The sequence below is a fragment of the Rattus norvegicus genome, chromosome 2 (genome assembly GCF_036323735.1).
Source record: "Rattus norvegicus strain BN/NHsdMcwi chromosome 2, GRCr8, whole genome shotgun sequence".
Taxonomy (NCBI): domain Eukaryota; kingdom Metazoa; phylum Chordata; class Mammalia; order Rodentia; family Muridae; genus Rattus; species Rattus norvegicus.
The window spans coordinates 192,998,371-193,015,758 of NC_086020.1; the positions used below are offsets into that span (position 1 = coordinate 192,998,371).

Genomic DNA, 17,388 nt, shown 5'->3' on the forward strand with positions numbered 1-17,388 from the left:
TTCAGGGGGAATCACTATCCCTGAACTCAAGCAGTATTACAGAGCAATAGTGATAAAAACTGCATGGTATTGGTACAGAGACAGACAGATAGACCAATGGAATAGAATTGAAGACCCAGAAATGAACCCACACACCTATGGTCACTTGATTTTTGACAAAGGAGCCAAAACCATCCAATGGAAAAAAGATAGTATTTTCAGCAAATGGTGCTGGTTCAACTGGAGGGCAACATGTAGAAGAATGCAGATCGATCCATCCTTATCACCCTGTACAAAGCTTAAGTCCAAGTGGATCAAGGACCTCCACATCAAACCAGACACACTCAAACTAATAGAAGAAAAACTAGGGAAGCATCTGGAACACATGGGCACTGGAAAAAATTTCCTGAACAAAACACCAATGGCTTATGCTCTAAGATCAAGAATCGACAAATGGGATCTCATAAAACTGCAAAGCTTCTGTAAGGCAAAGGACACTGTGGTTAGGACAAAACGGCAACCAACAGATTGGGAAAAGATCTTTACCAATCCTACAACAGATAGAGGCCTTATTTCCAAAATATACAAAGAACTCAAGAAGTTAGACCGCAGGGAAACAAATAACCCTATTAAAAAATGGGGTTCAGAGCTAAACAAAGAATTCACAGCTGAGGAATGCCGAATGGCTGAGAAACACCTAAAGAAATGTTCAACATCTTTAGTCATAAGGGAAATGCAAATCAAAACAACCCTGAGATTTCACCTCACACCAGTGCGATTGGCTAAGATCAAAAACTCAGGTGACAGCAGATGCTGGCGAGGATGTGGAGAAAGAGGAACACTCCTCCATTGTTGGTGGGATTGCAGACTGGTAAAACCATTCTGGAAATCAGTCTGGAGGTTCCTCAGAAAATTGGACATTGAACTGCCTGATGATCTCATATTTGCATATACCCAAAAGATGCCTCAACATATAAAAGAGACACGTGCTCCACTATGTTCATCGCAGCCTTATTTATAATAGCCAGAAGCTGGAAAGAACCCAGATGCCCTTCAACAGAGGAATGGATACAGAAAATGTGGTACATCTACACAATGGAATATTACTCAGCTATCAAAAACAACGAGTTTATGAAATTCGTAGGCAAATGGTTGGAACTGGAAAATATCATCCTGAGTGAGCTAACCCAATCACAGAAAGACATACATGGTATGCACTCATTGATAAGTGGCTATTAGCCCAAATGCTTGAATTACCCTAGATCCCTAGAACAAACGAAACTCAAGACGGATGATCAAAATGTGAATGCTTCACTCCTTCTTTAAATGAGGAAAAAGAATACCCTTGGCAGGGAAGGGAGAGGCAAAGATTAAAACAGAGACTGAAGGAACACCCATTCAGAGCCTGCCCCACATGTGGCCCATACATATACAGCCACCCAATTAGACAAGATGGATGAAGCAAAGAAGTGCAGACCGACAGGAGCCGGATGTAGATCGCTCCTGAGAGACACAGCCAGAATACAGCAAATACAGAGGCGAATGCCAGCAGCAAACCACTGAACTGAGAATAGGTCCCCTATTGAAGGAATCAGAGAAAGAACTGGAAGAGCTTGAAGGGGCTCGAGACCCCAAAAGTACAACAATGCCAAGCAACCAGAGCTTCCAGGGACTAAGCCACTACCTAAAGACTATACATGGACTGACCCTGGACTCTGACCCCATAGGTAGCAATGAATATCCTAGTAAGAGCACCAGTGGAAGGGGAAGCCCTGGGTCCTGCTAAGACTGAACCCACAGTGAACTAGTCTATGGGGGGAGGGCGGCAATGGGGGGAGGGTTGGGAGGGGAACACCCATAAGGAAGGGGAGGGGGGAGGGGGATGTTTGCCCGGAAACCGGGAAAGGGAATAACACTCGAAATGTATATAAGAAATACTCAAGTTAATAAAAAAAAAAAAAAGAGTAGAATGGCATATAAAAGAGGGGTTGTCAGAATAAAATTCTATACTTATTCCCTACAGATTAAATAAATCTGTGAGCTGGGCATGGTGGCACATGCTTTTAATCCCAGCACTTCAGAGGCAGAGGCAGAGAGATCACAGTGAGTTCAAGGCTAGCCTAGTCTACATAGCAAACTCTAGACAGCTAAGACTACACAAGAAGACCCTGTCTCAAAAAAAGTCAAAAAAAAAAAAAAAACCCACGAAGGCAGATACTGGCAATTACCATAAAATGACTGCTAAATAAAAGGCAAAAAAAAAAATGATGTAGAACAAATAGCAATGGGGGTGGTAACTACAGCAGTGCTATAAAGCTTCAAATCAGAACCAGACTTCGCATATTCAACACTATGCATTGGTAAATGAACAGCCAGTTATGAAATCTGCCCAAGATGCCATTAAGTTTGGACATAATGAAGGAAAAATGATTTAAAAAACAAAACCATTCCTTTTTGATGCCACCAAAAAAATGATCTTTGCCAAAAATTAATTTTATTTGTATATGAATCTATGGTATATAATACCAAAACTATTGAAAAATTACTATCATCTTAGAAATTTGTCAACAAACCTTTGTAACTGTTGTAGATAAAATGCTTTTGGCAGATGCCCGCAGACTATCTCTGTTATCTTTGGATTTGCCACTATCCATTGATGAGGAAAGCCGAGATATATTTTGTGAGGGAGTTGTTTTAGAATCAAATTTCCAACTAGTGGCTTCAGGTGATTCCAGCAAAGATGCCTGTATTTTCTACATTGGATAAAAGCGAATAAAACCATGTTAATTTTGTTTCTTAATAATGCCTCATTATGAAGCCCATATCAACTTCAAACTCCACAGTGCTTTAGCTTTGTAGTCGAATTCATTTTTAAAGTGAGGGGGGAAAATTAAATACGGAAATTTTCTGGAAAAAACTGAAAAAATGGGCATTTGCTCCAATTGTGAGAAAATTTACTCTAAATACTTTGCCTTTACTTCAACCCATTTTTTTTCTTTATTTGTATACAGCTTCCTTAGCAATTCATGTGGTAAATTGCTAGTAATTTCTTTCCATATATGTTATATATAACCTAGTAAGAGATAAAAATTTTCCTACTAAAATACACTCATACACTGAGACAGGGGGAGAAAGAACTGAGTGTTGGGATTAAACCTAGAGCCTTATACATGGTAGAAAGTCCTCTAGGACTGCGTAGCATCCTAAGCTCTCAAAAAGTAATAATAATTTCTTTAGTTGAATATTGAATCCCAAATACATCATGTTCTATTCTTCTTTGGTCATCATCATTTCCACAAAATCAATTACGGAAAACATTCAATTAAATACATACAGATACACATGTGTGCACAACACATACACACACACACACACACACACACACACACAGGGGAGAGAACTTTCAAAAGTTTGCTATTTTAACTTGGAGAGTGACTTTAAACTAGGGGATATAGGTACACAACTAAAAACAATGATTACAAAAGGCTGGAAATTTTGCTCAGCAATTAAAACCACTGGATACTCTTCCTGAGTACCCCAATTCCATTTCCAGCACCCACATGGTAGTTCAAAATCAATTGTAACTCCAACTGCAGGGAAGCTGATGCCCTCTTCTGGCCTTCTCACTGCAAGCACATAGTGCAAAGAAATCAATGCAAACAGAACACCCAAGCACATTAAAAATAAACATTAAAAATAAAGACTTGAAGGCAAACAAAAAAAAGGTTTAAGTGACAACAGGTATTATTAAAAGTCACTAAAGTAGGAGCATACAGTATTCTTTTCTCTGTGTATACTACTGTCATTCTAGGTGATTACAAGTACATTTTCAGATTTAAATTTGCCTATTTAGAATATCGAGGTACTATATGAAAATGATTGAGTTTCTGCCTTGTTCTAATAATCTATTTATAATCATTTTCCAGCACATAGGAATTTTTTATTTTCTATTTTCCTGAACTTTGTTTTGAGAACTGGTCTGAGACTCCATATGAAAATCAAGCTGTCTTTGAACTTGCACCAATCCTCACCTCCTAAATACAGAAGTAAAGGACTGGACCTTTTTTTTCAATTGTATTTCTGTCTTTTTGTACATATTTTACACTATAACTGAATATATGGATTTGATAACAGTTTGTGTATTTGAAACCTCCAACTGTAGCTTTTCCAGGACATATTTTCCCCAAGTAGATCTGAGTGGAACTTTAAAGTCACTGTTCCACCACCTTGTGGTCATGTCAGGGAAATACCATTTATTTGGTAGCCTAAAAAACAAGCCTGACTTTCACACACATATCCCTTGGAGAATACATATTTCTTTATAATAATGGAAATAATCACAGAAATGCATATTTCTTTAACACAATTTGTCATAATGTATTTCAAATGATACAGAACTTATACTGATTCTCTCTGATGTATCTTTTTTTTCCATCTTTATTAACTTGAGTATTTCTTATTTACATTTCGATTGTTATTCCCCTTTCCGATTTCCAGGTCAATATCCCCCCTCCCCTTCTCTATGGGTGTTCCCCTCCCCATCCTCCCCCATTATTACCCTCCCCCCAACAATCACGTTTACTGGGGTTCAGTCTTGGCAGGACCAAGGGTTTCCCCTTCCACTGGTGCCCTTACTAGGCTATTCATTGCTACCTATGCAGTTGGAGCCCAGGATCAGTCCATGTATAGTCATTGGGTAGTGGCTTAGTCCCTGGAAGCTCTGGTTGGTTGGCATTGTTGTTCATATGGGGTCTCAAGCCCCTTCAAGCTCTTTCCGTCCTTTCTCTGATTCCTTCAACGGGGGTCCCGTTCTCAGTTCAGTGGTTTGCTGCTGGCATTCGCCTATGTATTTGCTGTATTCTGGCCATGTCTCTCAGGAGAGATCTACATCCAGTTCCTGTCAGCCTGCACTTCTTTGCTTCATCCATCTTATCTAGTTTGGTGGCTGTATATGTATGAGCCACATGAGGGGCAGGCTCTGAATGGGTGTTCCTTCTGCCTCTGTTCTAAACTTTGCCTCCCTATTCCCTCCCAAGGGTATTCTTGTTCCCCTTTTAAAGAAGGAGTGAAGCATTCACATTTTGGTCATCCTTCTTGAGTTTCATGTGTTCTGTGCATCTAGGGTAATTCAAGCATTTGGGTTAATATCCACTTATCAATGAGTGCATACCATGTGTGTTTTTCTCTGATTGGGTTACCTCACACAGGATGATATTTTCCAGTTCCATCCATTTGCCTATGAATTTCATAAAGCCGTTGTTTTTGATAGCTGAGTAATATTCCATTCTATAGATGTACCACATTTTCTGTATCCATTCCTCTGTTGAAGGGCATCTGGGTTCTTTCCAGCTATTGGCTATTATAAATAAGGCTGCTATGAACATAGTGGAGCACGTGTCTTTTTTATATGTTGGGGTATCTTTTGGGTATATGCCCAAGAGAGGTATAGTTCAATGTCCAATTTTCTGAGGAACCTCCAGACTGATTTCCAGAATGGTTTTACCAGTCTGCAATCCCACCAACAATGGAGGAGTGTTCCTCTTTCTCCACATCCTCGCCAGCATCTGCTGTCACCTGAGTTTTTGATCTTAGCCATTCTCACTGGTGTGAGGTGAAATCTCAGGGTTGTTTTGATTTGCATTTCCCTTATGACTAAAGATGTTGAACATTTCTTTAGGTGTTTCTCAGCCATTCGGCATTCCTCAGCTGTGAATTCTTTGTATAGCTCTGAACCCCATTTTTTAATAGGGTTATTTGTCTCCCTGCGGTCTAACTTCTTGAGTTCTTTGTATATTTTGGATATAAGGCCTCTATCTGTTGTAGGATTGGTAAAGATCTTTTCCCAATCTGTTGGTTGCCGTTTTGTCCTGACCACAGTGTCCTTTGACTTACAGAAGCTTTGCAGTTTTATGAGATCCCATTTGTCGATTCTTGATCTTAGAGCATAAGCCATTGGTGTTTTGTTCAGGAAATTTTCTCCAGTGCCCATGTGTTCGAGATGCTTCCCCACTTTTTCTTCTATTAGTTTGAGTGTATCTGGTTTGATGTGGAGGTCCTTGATCCACTTGGACTTAAGCTTCTCATGTATGTATCTTATATGACATTTACTCTATGCTGAAGATTAAATGGATTACAATACCATCGCACTTAATCTTCCTAACTAACTGAAAATATAGGTAAGGAAAACCATTTAGAGAAAATTATGGCATGAAGAATTTAAATAACTTACAAAAAATCAGAAACATTTGGTAAATTTAATGTTCATATTAGGTCTGTGATATTCCAGTATTGTTAGAAAAGTGTAATTCTCAAAAGCCTATTTAAATTTCTTCAAGTTTTTAATAATTTTGTTCATTTACAGCATATATAACATGTAAAATTGTCAGATAAAAAATATATCACTTACTAATCTGATAATATATACTTAAGTATATATTATAGAATTAAATATGAATCAGTCTATCTCTAGAAAAATGGCATATAATTTAATTATATGAATGTTCTAAATCTATAAAAGAATATTAGTGACTAAATATTTTTCATCTTTTTTTTTCTTTTTTTTTTTCGGAGCTGGGGACCGAACCCAGGGCCTTGCGCTTCCTAGGCAAGTGCTCTACCACTGAGCTAAATCCCCAACCCCTATTTTTCATCTTATCAGCTATTGCACTGACTGTAATCTTGCTGGTTAATTTTAGTATGGTAATATCTTCAGTGATAATCATTTCAAGTGTCTAGTACAATCTCTGTGAAAATAAAGCACAAGGTACTCACGAATAGGTTAAATACTACCTTCTCTTTTTTTAACTCAAAGGTCACAAGGCTGAGGCATTGTCTATGCCTAACAACCGAGTTATTTCCAGACTACTCTGTCTCTGACTTCAATGTAAATATCATAGCAATGTCTACTAAAAGGCCGTGTGATTATGAAGAAAATAACAACTTAACCCAAGACTTGTAAGTCAGAGGCTCTAGATTAACTCTTCATGCCCACAATGAAACTTCATTACAGTGGAAAGCTTTACAAATACATTTTTACTATTGTTTTATTATTTTTCTCTATATGGTGAGATGGCTCAGCAAACAGCCTGCTGACCTTCATCCAATCCCCAGGACTCACATAATGCAAGGAAGACCAGCTTCCACAAACTGTCCTCTACTTCAACACAGAAATTCCTGCATGTACACACACACAGAATGAATTTTTAAAGAATTAAATTGAAGCAATCTCTAAATGTCTAAAACAAAATAAAATAGTAAATGTATAAAAAATTAGCTAATGCCTTTAAATTAATATAGCAAGAAAAAATTTGGAAACAAAATGATATATTTTTAGAGTTATTTTTATACTTATGAGCAACAAGAACTATTTCTAATTATTGTTTGAAAAATGATATATCCCAGTGGCACAGCATTTACCTGACACACATAAGAGCCTAGGTCCAACATACTGAACTGAAAATATATTGGTTATAAAAAAAATAGAATGGCATAAAACTCTTACCTTGTCTTTTTTATCTGTGAGAATAGCTGTGTTTTCTTGTTCCATTTTTAATTTCTCCTATTAAAAATAAATAACAAATTATATAACAAATATTACTATTAACACAAATCAAAACAAACTGTTTAAACAATCATTTCTACAGGGTTTCTATTTGGCTTTATTTTTTGGTTCTATTCCATCTCTCCTGTGCATCTGTGAAATCACTAGTGAGTTTTGAATCTCGACTTTCTTACTTTTAAATTTTGAAATGAATGAAGCAACCCTACAGAGTAAGGGTTACAGACAAGTACCTAAATAACTACATGTTACAAAAAATCCAAATCATAATCTATATTGAGAGATTCAGTCAGCTTTTCCCTTAGATGTTAAGAAAGTTCATTTCAGTGGTACTTTAAATAATGAACTAACTTTTAAAACAAAATAAAGTATAAAGTAATATGCTGAGAAGCAAAAATAATCATAGTAGTAAGTTCCAAAAAGTGTATAAACTTAAACAATATCTAACTTTGGGTGAAGAAGAAGATAAATGTATAGAAAGAGTCAAGAAAAAAAATGAGACTATGTTAAAAGTATAGCACACTGGATTATAGGAATTATTCAGTAGCTAAAGAAGAAAACCTAAGACTTGCTCATAGATATAAGAATGTATTGTGATGATGGCTAGTTTTATGTCAACATAACATAGCTATGGTCCTTTTAGAAGAGGAAACCTCATCTGAGAAAATGCCACTACCAGATATGCCTGCAGTACACTTTCTTGATTAATGATTTGGGAAGGCCCAGCCCATAGTATGTGGTGCCGTTACTGGGTAGTAATCCTAGGGGTACATAGAAAAGAGGCTGAGCAGTCATGGGGAACAAGCCAGTAAGCAGCCTCCTCCACAGCCTCCATCAGTTCCTGCTTGACATGTTCCCCTGACTTCACTTTGATAAGAGACGGAGATATGGAAGTGTGGGATGAAATAAACCCTTTCTTATGGTGATGGCAATGAAACCTAAACTAAGACATGTAGAAGCTTTTTAATATGATAGTAACATATAAAACAGACAAGTGATAGCCTCCCTGAAGCATAAAGGTCAGAGAAGCTAAATTCTCTTAGTGTGCACAACTTTTTTTTTTACCTTTATTAACTTGAGTATTTCTTATTTACATTTTGATTGTTATTCCCTTTCACAGTTTCCAGGCCAACATCCCCCTAGCCCCTCCCCCTCCCCTTCCACATTGGTGTTCCCCTCCCCATCCTCCCCCCATTACCGCCCTCCCCGCAAAAATCATGTTCACTGGGGGGTTCAGTCTTAGCAGGACCCAGGGCTTCCCCTTCCACTGGTGATCTTACTAGGATATTCATTGCTACCTATGAGGTTAGAGACCAGGGTCAATCCATGTATAGTCTTTGGGTAGTGGCTTAGTCCCTGGAAGCTCTGGTTGCTTGGCATTGTTGTTCATATGGGGTCTCAAGCCCCTTCAAGCTCTTCCAGTCCTTTCTCTGATTCCTTCAACAGGGGTCCCGTTCTCAGTTCAGTGGTTTGCTGCTGGCATTCGCCTATGTATTTGCTGTATTCTGGCTGTGTCTCTCAGGAGAGAACTACATCCTGTCAGCCTGCACTTCTTTGCTTCATCCATCTTATCTAATTGGGTGGCTGTATATGTATGGGCCACATGTGGGGCAGGCTCTGAATGGGTGTTCCTTCTGCCTCTGTTTTAAACTTTGCCTCCCTATTCCCTGCCAAGGTATTCTTATTCCCCTTTTAAAGAAGGAGTGAAGCATTCGCATTTTGGTCATCCCTCTTCAGTTTCATGCGTTCTGTGCATCTAGGGCAATTCAAGCATTTGTGCTAATAGCCACTTATCAACGAGGTGCACAACTTTTGACAAACTCACTTTGCTGTTCATGATGCCTATGCCAGTATATATCCATACTGAATCATTCATCTTGTATATGCCATGCTCTCTCTCACACAATACTGTCCCTAACCAAAGCTTTACTACGCAATAATTTGGCAGTTAAAGGGTTTAATAGTCATAGTATTTATCTTTCTTATTATGCATCATCTACAGGTGTTTAGTCTTTGGATATAACTGACAACTGGTATCTATCTACTCTAAAGATCTAGAATATTGATCCTTCTGATAGCCATCTGCACCCAAAGCTAGGGCTGTCCCAAAGCCCTCCAGACCCAAAACCTGCCAGGAGAGAGTTGATCTCACAGGAGTGCACTCCCTCCTAAGATCACAGGCTCACAGGCGCACAGGAGGGATGAGCTCCAGTCAGAGACAGCAAGATCAACTAACATCAGAGATAACCAGATGGTGAGAAGCAAGCACAAGAACCTAAGCAACAGAAACCAAGACTAGTTAGCACAATCAGAACCCAGTTGTCTCACTACAGCAAGTACTGGATAACCCAACACATTTGGATTTAAAATCACATCTCATGATGATAATAGAGGACTTTAAGAAGGACATAAATAACACCCTTAAAGAAATACAGGAGGACAAGGAAGATAAGGGCACTCAAGCTGCAGGTCCCCTGCGGTACAGACCTCACCTGGATCTGAAGGGACCTGCTCAAACAGCTCCCTGCACCCAAATCCCGTGGGACAGAGAGCTAAACCTTCAGAGGGGCAGACACACATGGGAAGCCAGAAGAGACTACTCTCTGCCCACATTTCTGACTCTAGAGAAAAATGCCTAGTGCCATCTGGGCCCCCTGTGCACAGGGACCCAAGAAAAGGTGGGGCAGGCCCTTCTGGTTGCTGCCCTCACGAGAGCTGAAACACAGCCCCCGACGAGTGATTTCAGGCCTGAGATCAGAGGTAAGACCAACTTTTCTGATCCAAGTGACCTGCCTGGTGGACTCATGCCCACAGGAACAGCTGAAGACCAGTAGACAGGAACAACTACACACCTGAAAGCTCTGTTCCCATAACTGGCTGAAAGAAAACAGGAAAACAGGTCTACAGCACTCCTGACACACAGGCCTATAGGACAGTCTAGCCACGGTCAGAAATAGCAGAACAAGGTAACACCAGAGACAACCTGATGGCAAGAGGCAAGTGCAGGAACACAAGCAACAGAAACCAAGACTACATGGCATCATAGGAGCCCAATTCTCCCACCAAAGCAAACATTGAATACCCAAACACACCAGAAAAGCAAGATCTAGATTTTAAATCACATTTGATCATGATGATAGAGGACTTCAAGAAAGACAAAAAGAACTCCCTTAGAGAAATGCAGGAAAACATAAATAAACAAGTAGAAGCCTATAGAGAGGAATCACAAAAATCCCTGAAAGAATTACAGGAAAACACAATCAAAACAGGTGAATGAATTAAAAATGGAAATAGAAGCAATAAAGAAAGCACAAAGGGAGAAAACACTGGATATAGAAAACCAAAGGAAGAGACAAGGAGCCATAGATACAAGCATCAACCAACAGAATACAAGAGAGAGAAGAGAGAATCTCAGGAGCAGAAGATTCCATAGAAATCATCAACACAACTGTCAAAGATAATGTAAAACGGAAAAAGCTACTGGCGAAAATGTACAGGAAATCCAGGACACAATAAGAAGATCAAACCTAAGGATAATAGGTATAGAAGGGAGTGAAGACTCCCAGGTCAAAGGACCAGTAAATATCTTCAAAAAAAATAATAGAAGAAAACTTCCCTAACCTAAAGAAAGAGATGCCCATAAACATACAAGAAGCCTACAGGGGGTTGGGGATTTAGCTCAGTGGTAGAGCGCTTGCCTAGCAAGCACAAGGCCCTGGGTTCGGTCCCCAGCTCCGAAAAAAAAAAAAAAAAAAAAAAAAGAAGCCTACAGAACTCCAAATAGATTGGATCAGAAAAGAAACTCTTCCAGTCACATGATAGTCAAAACACCAAATGCACAAAACAAAGAAAGAATATTAAAAGCAGTAAGGGAAAACGGTCAAGTAACATATAATGGCAGACCTATCATAATCACACCAGACTTCTCACCAGAGACTATGAAGCCAGAAGATCCTAGACAGATGTCATACAGACCCTAAGAGAACACAAATGTCAGGCCAGGTTACTGTATCCTGCAAAACTCTCAATTAACATAGATGGAGAAACCAAGATATTCCATGACAAAACCAAATTTACACAATATCTTTCTACAAATCCAGCCCTACAAAGGATAATAAATGGTAAAGCCCAACATAAGGAGGCAAGCTACACCCTAGACAAAGCAAGAAACTAATCATTTTCCAACAAAACAGAAGACAAGCACACAAACATAATGTCACACCCAAATACGAATATAACAGGAAGCTACAATCACTGTTCCTTAATATCTCTCAACATAAAAGGACTCAATTCCCCAATAAAAAGACACAGATTAACAAACTGGATATGTAATGAGGACCCAGCATTCTGCTGCCTACAGGAAACACACCTCAGAGACAAAAGACAGACACTACCTCAGAGTGAAAGGCTGGAAAACAACTTTCCAAGCAAATGGTCTGAAGAAGCAAGCTGGAGTAGCCATTCTAATATCAAATAAAATCGATTTTCAACTAAAAGTCATCAAAAAAGATAAGGAAGGACACTTCATATTCATCAAAGGAAAAATCCACCAAGATGAACTCTCAATACTAAATATCTGTGCTCCAAATACAAGGCCACCTACATACATAAAAGAAACCTTACTAAAGCTCAAAGCACACATTGCACCTCACACAATAATAGTAGGAGATTTCGACACCCCACTCTCATCAATGGACAGATCATGGAAACAGAAATTAAACAGAGACATAGATACACTAAGAGAAGCCATGAACCAAATGGACTTAACAGATATTTATAGAACATTCTATCCTAAAGCAAAAGGATATACATTCTTCTCACCACCTCATGGTCCAAAATTGACCATATAATTGGTCATAAAACAAGCCTCAACAGATACAGAAAGATAGAAATAATCCCATGCGTCCTATCAGACCAGCATGGGCTAAAGCTGGTTTTCAATAACAAAAAGGGAAGAATGCCCACATATACATGGAAATTGAACAATATTCTACTCAATGATAACCTGGTCAAGGAAGAAATAAAGAAAGAAATTGAAGACTTCTTAGAATTTAATGAAAATGAAGGTACAACATACCCAAGCTTTCATTGGGACACAATGAAAGCTGTGCTAAGAGGAAAACTCATAGCTCTGAGTGCCTGCAGAAAGAAACAGGAAAGAGCATATGTCAGCAGCTTGACAGCACACTAAAATCTCTAGAACAAAAGGAAGCAAATACACCCAGGAGGAGTAGAAGGCAGGAAATAATCAAACTCAGAGCTGAAATCAACCAAGTAGAAACAAAAAGGACTATACAAAGAATCAACAAAACCAGGAGCTGGTTCTTTGAGAAAATCAACAAGATAGATAAACCCTTAGCCAGACTAACCAGAGGACACAGACAGTGTGTCCAAATTAACAAAATCAGAAATAAAAAGGGAGATATAACAACAGAATCTGAAGAAATTTAAAAAATCATCAGATCCTACTACAAAAGCCTATATTCAACAAAATTTGAAAATCTGAAGGAAATGGACAATTTCCTAGACAGATACCAGGTACCGAAGTTAAATCAGGAACAAATAAACCATCTAAACAACCCCATAACTCCTAAAGAAATAAAAGCCATCATTAAAGGTCTCCCAACCAAAAAGAGCCCAGGTCCAGAAGGGTTCAGTGCAGAATTCTATCAGACCTTCAGAGAAGACCTCATACCAATACTATCCAAACTATTCCACAAAACAGAAACAGACAGGGCACTACCAAATTCCTTCTATGAAGCCACAAATACTATTATATCGAAACCACACAAAGACCCAACAAAGAAAGAGAACTTCAGACCAATTTCCCTTATGAATATTGACACAAAAATACTCAATAAAATTCTTGCAAACCAAATCCAAGAATACATCAAAGCGATCATCCATCATGATCAAGCTGGCTTCATCCCAGCTATGTAGGGATGGTTTAATATATGGAAAACCATCAACATAATCCACTATATAAACAAACTGAAAGATAAAAACCACATGATCATTTCATTAGATGCTGAGAAAGCATTTGAAAATATTCAACACCCCTTTACGATAAAAGTCCTGGAAAAGAGCAGGAATTCAAGGCCCATACCTAGACATAGTAAAAGCCATACACAGCAAACCAATAAATAACATCAAACTAAATGGAGAGAAACTTGAAGCAATCCCACTAGAATCAGGGACTAGACAAGTCTACTCTCTCCCTACTTATTTAATGTAGTACTCGAAGTCCTAGCCAGAGCAATCAGACTACAAAAAGAGATCAAAGGTATATATATTGGAAGGGAAGAAATGAAAATATCACTATTTGCAGATGATATGATAGTATATTTAAGCGATCCCAAAAGTTTCCCCAGAGAACTACTAAACCGATAAACACCTTCAGCAAAGTGGCTGGGTATAAAGTTAACTCAAATACATCAGTAGCCTTCCTCTACACAAAAGAGAAACAAGCCGAGAAAGAAATCAGGGAAATGGAGACAAGCCTGGGAAACCAGAAGAGACTGCTCCCTGCACACACATCTCGGACGCCAGAGGAAAAAGCCAAAGACCATTTGGAACCCTGGTGCACTAAAGCTCCCAGAAGGGGCGGCACAGGTCTTCCTGGTTGCTGCCGCTGCAGAGAGCCCCTGGGCAGCACCCCACGAGCGAACCTGAGCCTCGGGACCACAGGTAAGACCAAATTTTCTGCTGCAAGAAAGCTGCCTGGTGAGCTTGGGACACACGGAAGCAGAATTTCTCTAGGACCGGGCACGTTCTGTGTTTACCGGAAGTCCCACACCCGCGGATCCCAGCCTGCAGCAGCTCTCTGCTCCCAGACCCCGTGAGAGAGAGACCCAACCACCTGGTCAGGTGGGCACTCCTGAGGCTGCAGAGCGGAAGAGACCACCAACACTGCTCACCCCTGCCCACATCCCTGGCCCAAGAGGAAACTGTATAAGGCCTCTGGGGTCCCGTGGGGGAGGGCCCAGGAGCGACAGGACCCCTGCCTGAGACACCACCGGAACCTGATAGAAACAGACCGGATAAACAGTTCTCTGCACCCAAATCCTGTGGGAAGGAGAGCTAAACCTTCAGAGAGGCAGACAAGCCTGGGAAACCAGAAGAGACTGCTCCCTGCACACACATCTCAGACGCCAGAGGAAAAAGCCAAAGACCATCTGGAACCCTGGTGCACTGAAGCTCCCGGAAGGGGCGGCACAGGTCTTCCTGGTTGCTGCCGCTGCAGAGAGCCCCTGGGCAGCACCCCACGAGCGAACTTGAGCCTCGGGACCACAGGTAAGACCAACTTTTCTGCTGCAAGAAAGCTGTCTGGTGAACTCAAGACACAGGCCCCCAGGAACAGCTGAAGACCTGTAGAGAGGAAAAACTACACGCCCGAAAGCAGAACACTCTGTCCCCATAACTGGCTGAAAGAGAGGAAAACAGGTCTACAGCACTCCTGACACACAGGCTTATAGGACAGTCTAGCCACTGTCAGAAATAGCAGAACAAAGTAACACTAGAGATAATCTGATGGCGAGAGGCAAGCGCAGGAACCCAAGCAACACAAACCAAGACTACATGGCACCATCGGAGCCCAATTCTCCCATCAAAACAAACATGGAATATCCAAACACACCAGAAAAGCAAGATCTAGTTCCAAAATCATTTTTGATCATGATGCTGGAGGACTTCAAGGAGGACATGAAGAACTCCCTTAGAGAACAACTAGAAGCCTACAGAGAGGAATCGCAAAAATGCCTGAAAGAATCGCAAAAATCCCTGAAAGAATTCCAGGAAAACATAAATAAACAAGTAGAAGCCCATAGAGAGGAGACACAAAAATCCCTGAAAGAATTCCAGGAAAACACAATCAAACAGTTGAAGGAATTAAAAATGGAAATAGAAGCAATCAAGAAAGAACACATGGAAACAACCCTGGATATAGAAAACCAAAAGAAGAGACAAGGAGCTGTAGATACAAGCTTCACCAGCAGAATACAAGAGATGGAAGAGAGAATCTCAGGAGCAGAAGATTCCATAGAAATCATTGACTCAACTGTCAAAGATAATGTAAAGCGGAAAAAGCTACTGGTCCAAAACATACAGGAAATCCAGGACTCAATGAGAAGATGAAACCTAAGGATAATAGGCATAGAAGAGAGTGAAGACTCCCAGCTCAAAGGACCAGTAAATATCTTCAACAAAATCATAGAAGAAAACTTCCCTAACCTAAAAAAAGAGATACCCATAGACATACAAGAAGCCTACAGAACTCCAAATAGATTGGACCAGAAAAGAAACACCTCCCGTCACATAATTGTCAAAACACCAAACGCACAAAATAAAGAAAGAATATTAAAAGCAGTAAGGGAAAAAGGTCAAGTAACATATAAAGGCAGACCTATCAGAATCACACCAGACTTCTCGCCAGAATCTATGAAGGACAGAAGATCCTGGACTGATGTCATACTGACCCTAAGAGAACACAAATGCCAGCCCAGGTTACTGTATCCTGCAAAACTCTCAATTAACATTGATGGAGAAACCAAGATATTCCATGACAAAACCAAATTTACACAATATCTTTCTACAAATCCAGCACTACAAAGGATAATAAAAGGTAGAGTCCAACATAAGGAGGCAAGCTATACCCTAGAAGAAGCAAGAAACTAATCGTCTTGGCAACAAAACAAAGAGAATGAAAGCACACAAACTTAACCTCACATCCAAATATGAATATAAAGGGAAACAATAATCACTATTCCTTAATATCTCTCAATATCAATGGCCTCAACTCCCCAATAAAAAGACATAGATTAACAAACTGGATACGCAACGAGGACCCTGCATTCTGCTGCCTACAGGAAACACACCTCAGAGACAAAGACAGACACTACCTCAGAGTGAAAGGCTGGAAAACAATTTTCCAAGCAAATGGTCAGAAGAAGCAAGCTGGAGTAGCCATTCTAATATCAAATAAAATCAATTTCGAACTAAAAGTTATCAAAAAAGATAAGGAAGGACACTTCATATTCATCAAAGGAAAAATCCACCAAGATGAACTCTCAATCCTAAATATCTATGCCCCAAATACAAGGGCACCTACATACGTAAAAGAAACCTTACTAAAGCTGAAAACACACATTGCACCTCACACAATAATAGTGGGAGATTTCAACACCCCACTCTCATCAATGGACAGATCATGGAAACAGAAATTAAACAGTGATGTCGACAGACTAAGAGAAGTCATGAGCCAAATGGACTTAACGGATATTTATAGAACATTCTATCCTAAAGCAAAAGGATATAACTTCTTCTCAGCTCCTCATGGTACTTTCTCCAAAATTGACCATATAATTGGTCAAAAAACGGGCCTCAACAGGTACAGAAAGATAGAAATAATCCCATGCGTGCTATCGGACCACCATGGCCTAAAACTGGTCTTCAATAACAGTAAGGGAAGAATGCCCACATATACGTGGAAATTGAACAATGCTCTACTCAATGATAACCTGGTCAAGGAAGAAATAAAGAAAGAAATTAAAAACTTTTTAGAATTTAATGAAAATGAAGATACAACATACCCAAACTTATGGGACACAATGAAAGCTGTGCTAAGAGGAAAACTCATAGCGCTGAGTGCCTGCAGAAAGAAACAGGAAAGAGCATATGTCAGCAGCTTGACAGCACACCTAAAAGCTCTAGAACAAAAAGAAGCAAATACACCCAGGAGGAGTAGAAGGCAGGAAATAATCAAACTCAGAGCTGAAATCAACCAAGTAGAAACAAAAAGGACCATAGAAAGAATCAACAGAACCAAAAGTTGGTTCTTTGAGAAAATCAACAAG

General features: G+C 39.7%; 1 protein-coding gene across 10 annotated transcripts in view; it reads right to left on the reverse strand.

The window, feature by feature from the left end:
* Positions 1-17,388, reverse strand: part of Sycp1 (synaptonemal complex protein 1) — a 160,071-nt gene that overhangs the window by 13,207 nt on the left and 129,476 nt on the right. For 9 of the 10 annotated variants that reach the window (XM_063281327.1, XM_063281328.1, XM_063281331.1 and 6 more), the window contains 2 exon segments: positions 7,481-7,537; positions 2,553-2,732 (listed from right to left, as the gene is read on the reverse strand). In XM_063281327.1, coding sequence (XP_063137397.1) covers positions 2,553-2,732; positions 7,481-7,537 — 237 coding nt within the window. 10 annotated transcript variants of the gene reach the window in all.